The sequence below is a fragment of the Lissotriton vulgaris genome, chromosome 2_1 (assembly GCF_964263255.1).
Source record: "Lissotriton vulgaris chromosome 2_1, aLisVul1.2, whole genome shotgun sequence".
NCBI lineage: Eukaryota > Metazoa > Chordata > Amphibia > Caudata > Salamandridae > Lissotriton > Lissotriton vulgaris.
Window position 1 is genome coordinate 944,284,840 of NC_141687.1, and position 6,000 is coordinate 944,290,839.

General features: G+C 46.2%; 1 protein-coding gene across 11 annotated transcripts in view; it reads right to left on the minus strand.

The window, feature by feature from the left end:
• The window catches only part of MAP7D1 (MAP7 domain containing 1), a 268,439-nt gene extending 262,692 nt beyond the window's left edge, over positions 1 to 5,747 (minus strand). For 4 of the 11 annotated variants that reach the window (XM_086956485.1, XM_086956484.1, XM_086956483.1 and 1 more), the window contains exon 1: positions 5,241 to 5,693. In XM_086956485.1, coding sequence (XP_086812611.1) covers positions 5,241 to 5,304 — 64 coding nt within the window. In that variant the 5' untranslated portion in view covers positions 5,305 to 5,693. Of the gene's footprint in view, positions 1 to 5,240 lie in introns of all 11 variants that reach the window. The other 7 variants (XM_086956477.1, XM_086956476.1, XM_086956475.1 and 4 more) reach the window with 3 other exon arrangements.
• Between the last annotated feature and the right edge of the window lie 253 nt (positions 5,748 to 6,000).

Below are 6,000 nucleotides of genomic sequence, written 5' to 3' on the forward strand. Positions count from 1 at the left end.
TTTAGTGTAAAAAGTGTGTGTCAGCAGTTTTCTGTAGAAAAAAAAAACATGTGGCATTAATGCAGAAAGACGGAGGCCAGCCAATGGAACACTGCCGCCCTGTAATTTCACAGCATCACCATGGCTCCAAGTTTCTGAGATTATATATGTTCATATGCAGGGCCATTCCCCAAAGCCTTACCACACAGCTTTGACTTATCATTGTTAACCATAGGGCGGTTGCCTTAGTTCACAGGAGGCAAAGCTCTGTGTGGGGCCATGATGCACCTCACTTAAAAATGGTAATAATTGCAACCTGCACACATGCATGTATGGTTTTCTTGGGGTTGTATACAAATAAAAAAGTTATAAAACAAAACAAGGATGCATGGAGTTAACTTTGTGCAGTGAGGCAAGATCTCATTGAATAGGCGTCGGGTCCTTAGCAGGCCAGCCTCAGTCTGTAAAAAGGCATTAACATGCAATCTGTAAGGCAGTAAACAGCGTTCTTCTTACATCATTTCAACAGTATGACCTATGCACGTACTTTAGTAAAAAGTGTGGGAATGTGCACGTATAAGTACAGTTGCTATAAACAGGTTATTGGGTTGCTTTCATTTTTACTGATATTTTTGGGGGACAAAGTTAAAACAAGTGCAGTAATTCAACCAAATGTGATTTATCACTACTTACAGTACTAAGTCATATGAGCTCTCAAAAAAAAAAAAAAGAAAGAAAAATTGGGAGTTAAGGGCAGAAGTCATACTGCAAGACGTAGTCTATCCAAAGCCTTCATTAACATACAGAAAATGCCCATTACTAAAGGATAAATTAGTTACTTATAAGGTTTCCCAAAACATAACTGGCTGAAATCCAAATCTGTTTTTTTTCCCCAGTGCGGACTCTGCAGAGCTTGTAAATTCCGCACACCAGAACAGAAGTGGTGAATCCATTAAGAAATGCATTACTTGTAATATGGTGTTCACCATATAAGAGAGTCAATGTCCATGCCGCAAACTGTACATTGGGAGTACGATCTTTGCAGTGAAAAAAAGAGAATCTGAGAACATTTTAGGGCTATTTCCCATGATGATTCAAACTATAGTACAGTCAGACATTTCAAGGACAATATCCCAAAACACAAGAGGTGGTGATTTAGAATCTCAACTGATAAATGAATTTACATGCGGGGAACCCATTAGGCATTAATATGGATGAGGAATTATCTGTGCATTTGTAATTCAGGTATATGACCCTTCTGTATACATGTTCTTACTCAACTGCATTGTTTTTAATTTGTGTGTGATGAATTGATAGTTTCTTTTTAATTTTCATGTTTGCAGCACATTGGTAAGGTAAAGGAAAGACTCAATGAGTGATTTTTGCTTCCTTTTAGGTGAGATAGTTTGATACATATGGGTCATTTGTGACATCAAAACTGTAAGCATTCAATTTGAAAATATTATTTGATAGATTACTAACTACGACTATGGCGTGGAATAAGCAGTCATACTAGCACTTTACCCTGGATAGAGGTGTGTAGGAAATCATGAATCTGTGCTTTTTGAAGAAGACTATCTGCACCTAATGCTCGGACTATCCACTAGGGCGATTTGATCGGCATAAGTTATATATCATGAACCCTTACAGGATTGCTCTGGCATTGTAGCTGATTTTGCTAATCAGTGCATTCATATTTATATCTACATATTGATAAATTACTTCACTATGTCTGACTACACAACTCAGTCACTAGGGCTATCTGTGAGATTGCTCAGACTAATACCCATTTTAGTTTACAATGACATTTATTTTTGTATCTTATATGATTCACATAACATCTATTAATTGTATTACATTGTTGGACTGGGTATATAGGTTGCAGTCATGCTTAGTCACCAGTCCGATTACCTTGAAATCGAGCCTTTGGGCAGACCAACACTTCCAGCATGCCTATCAACGTTGTTAAAGAAACCATCTCCTGGAGGTGAATCATAATACGGATAGTGTAAACAGCTATCCATGTTATGTTATGGTTTTGGCTCTAATGCACGAGTAACATTTTCAATCTATCTTAACTGGTTTTTGGTATATATGGCACCCATTAGTTGAAGTGGGAACATGTGATCAAGATACCCAAGGCCGAAACACAGCAAGTCCCTCAGTTTCTGAGACACAGTAATAAATTAACTATGCAACCCAGGAGTAGCCTACGTACGTTAATTTGAGGATTGGGACACTGGTGGTGGATATATAGATCTGTGTACATACACACACACATTCTCGTGATAGGTCTCATCTCATCATAGTGACAAGGGATAAAATGATGTCTCGTAAGAAAAAAAGTGTAACCACATAGTAGGTGCACGGATAAACGGCCAGAAAAAAGGCACAGGAGAAAAAGAAAAAAGCATCAATTAACTCAAATGGCAAGCTTTAAGAAACAAAGTGAATAAAAGTACACACGTACTCATGTGTGCATGCACTCAAACTAATTTACAAATGCAATCAAAATGAAGGTAACAAACAAAAAAACTCTCAAGTGGAAACAAAATAATAAAGCCTTGTTCTACACGGCGTTCAGCCTTTACTTCTGCCATTTATTAACGCCATAACCGCAGGTGTTGCTCCCATACATTGAACAATACGCACAATAAACCCTTGAAGGCATAAAATAACCTTGCGCACAAAATAACATTCAGCAGGATCAAAAAGGACGTGCAGAAAACAATATCAGGGCCTGTGCGCTCTCGCCGACGCCTCCCATTTAACTCCGCCCCTCCCCCTTTCAAAAACACATCACTCCTCTCAAGCAATTGTCCCGGGGTCCGGCGAAGGTCAGGCAGAGGAAACAACACTCCAGTTCGATGGTGTATCCGGGAAGCCAAACCTGTGAACTAGGACTTCCAAAAAAGGAACTGGCATGCAATGCAAGCAGAAATCAAGGGATGAAGGCCTGCTTGAGGCCCTGCGGGGGCTAGTGCAGCAAGAGTAGTGTCAGACAGACAGGGGTGACCCTCCATCAATGGGAGGGGCGCTCCTGCACCAACAAAACATAAGGTGTGTATTTGTAAAGCGCACGTTAGCCGGTGGGCATCTTTGCGCTGAATAACAGATGTTTATTGTTACTCAACAACATGGATGAAAGGCTGAGTGGACCTGCTGGGATTTGAATCTGTGACTATGATTCAACAGGGAAATGGGGTGTTCCAGCAGCAAGCACGAACCCCACCCCCAGTAAGAGTTAGTCAGGATTCCCACATAAAAAAAAATGACAAAGCTAATAGTTCTGGCTTTATTTTGCTCCCACGTGCAGCTAAAGGCATGCATGCACACGTCTGTTTATTCGGTTGTTGGGTGCTTAGAAATGCTGTTAGACCTATTGCAATACTGGAAGGAAAAAAGTAGGACAGCTATTGCTTTCTGCAACAGAAACCATACAGGAATTAGACAACCTGCGATAACTGGGTGGACTTTACAAATGTAAAAGCGTCCCTCAGACAGTCCTGTGAAGCAATTTCTAGAAGACGGAATGGTCCATCAAACCGCCAATGGTATGAGATGGGAGTGCTAAAGCTTGCTCTGCATAAATGGTCAAGTATTTCGTAACAAGAGGCGATGCAGACACTGGCGCTATAAAGTAAGCTCTAAAAATGAGTGGATTCAAGTCTTGCAGCAAGGGCTAGGGTGACTCGGGGAGTGGGGGCAATGCAGGTCTCGCTCCTGTGCATGAAGAAATAAAGGGGGTGCAGGACGAGGGTGGGTGCATGCATCTTCCTCTCTAACAGGAAAAGCAAGGGTGCTGGGGTTAGACTTCTGTATGTGTGTGTGTGAGGGGGGGGGGTGGTTGAAGTGGTGCGGGCATCCTCCTCCGATTGGAGGAGGGGGGTGTTAATGGTGCAGTTAAACTTATCCTTGTCTGGACTCTGAGATATATGCCGTCCTAGCGAGGGAGGGCAGATGCTTCATTGCCAAAACCTGCCTGAGCCCAGACCGCCTTATTCAGCAGGAGGTGGGGGTGAGACCCCCCCCTCCACCCTAGCATGGTGTTCTTTCGACCAGCAGGTGGGAACTAAGAGGGGAGGTTCATGAGCTGGGGTGAGGGTCAGGACTGCTCTGCCAGGGCCTCCGTTAGCTGTGACCTCCTCATCCAGCGAGCACGTGGGCTCCCCGGCGGTGAAGGGGGGCGAGGCCTTTCCGCTGCCTCAGACCTGCAGGAATGCGCGGCTCCCACCAGCTGCATGGGAGATGTTTTCAGATTTCTGAAGTCTGTGGCGCGGTGGGCGGGTGCCGGGAAAGGCTCGAGCGGAGGAGAGAGACCGGGAGATTGTTGGAGGGGAGTGTTCCGCAGAAGCAGGTCCGAGGCAGCCACCGGGAGTGACGATGGGGCGAGGAAGACAGTTTGCGGGGAAGGGCGCCGCGGGGTGACATGTTCGTCGGATGAGAGGAACCCACGGGGCGAGACTAGAGCGATTGCGAGGCGGCAGTAGTGTCCCGCCTTCTGGGCAGGAGAGAGGATAAACTGGCTAAGATACACTATGCGGTACAGGCAAGAGGGCGAAAGAGACACCAACAGCTTAGCATATGTAAAATAAATCACGTCACTTTTTGCCTCTTTCCTCAAATTTATCATAGCAGGGCACCATTTTTCAAGACCCCTTAAAAATACGAGGTTAACAATTTGCACAGGTTGTCTTTATTGGACCCAGTATCGCCAACAACTTCAAGAGTAGGGAGAAACCGAGATTTGAAACAAGAGAGATCTCGACACACAGTTATTCGACTAGAACCGACTAAAGAGTGCAAACACTGTTGCAAGTACAACATCAACACGTTTTGCATCTAAAATACGGTTGTGACAGGCACTGCCCCCATGCCTTCAATTCCCCCCAAACTGCCCCCTCCAAGTCCCTGACCCCACGCCTGCAGTAAACAGTTACAATGCTAGTCACCAGGCCTGTTTTCGCAAACAATCGTATTGACATTTCACCTGATTACCTATATACAATGTGGTGAAACGTTTGTTACGAGAGAGACGAGCGTGCAAGGGAGCGAGGGAGGGAATGCGGGTTCCCCCCCTTCCCCCCCCCCCCCAACCCACCCTTTCCTTTTTCTTCTGCAACAACAAAAGCTTCCTGCCTGCCCCGCAACAGCCTGAGTGTGATACAAAGTATAGTGCCTCACCAGCACTTTTGCCATTCACCCAAGTCTCACAAGCAAAGCACGGTTGCACCCCGCCCGCCACGACTAAGCCCTCTTACCTCCTGCCACCTGCTGGGGCTGTCCCCCCAGTTCCCCTGCGCATCCTCCTCCCTGGCTCTCCATGCTGGGCCGGGATCCCACAGAAAGGCTGGGTGCGGCGAGGGGGTCTCGCGTCCTCTGTCAGTCCGCCTCCCTGGGGAGGTGCCGCATTACTCCCCACCAAAAATATATTAAAAACACAAAATAAACTTAAAAAAGCAAGCGCCCTGGGCTCAGTTTGATCCGGGAGCCAGCATCACGGTTAAAACATCCAAATAACGCAAATAAAAGAAAAATACATCCATAAAATTGTAGTTAGAGCCCGGGTTTAAAGGGACAGCATGGTTGAGCTCAGCTCCCTCCCCACAGGACGCAGCTGGGTGCGCTTTCTCCTTCCTTTGGGGTGTTTTCCTCCCTTGGTCCCCAGCTCAGGGAGGCTGTGTGTCAGCAACGACTCAGATTCACACAGAGAGGAGAAGCAGTTAAAAAAAATCCCTTTTCACATCAGCAGCTGATGGCCTGCTATTGTAACGCTCTAGCCCTGCCTCTAGAACTGGGCGATACCACTGCAGCTTGGAGGGGGGTAGTCAGCAAGGCTTCCGTGAAAGCAACGCGTGGGTTTGGTGGGGGCATGGCTAAGGCCACTGGGAGGGCTGTAGAACTCAGCAGGGAGTCCCAGGGGTGATCGGGGGGCAGTTCAGACACTGGGCGCTGAGGTAAAACGGAGACCAGCGTAGCTCTCCCCTGCAAGCGTTGCAAATGTAGAGGCACCCCGCGAGC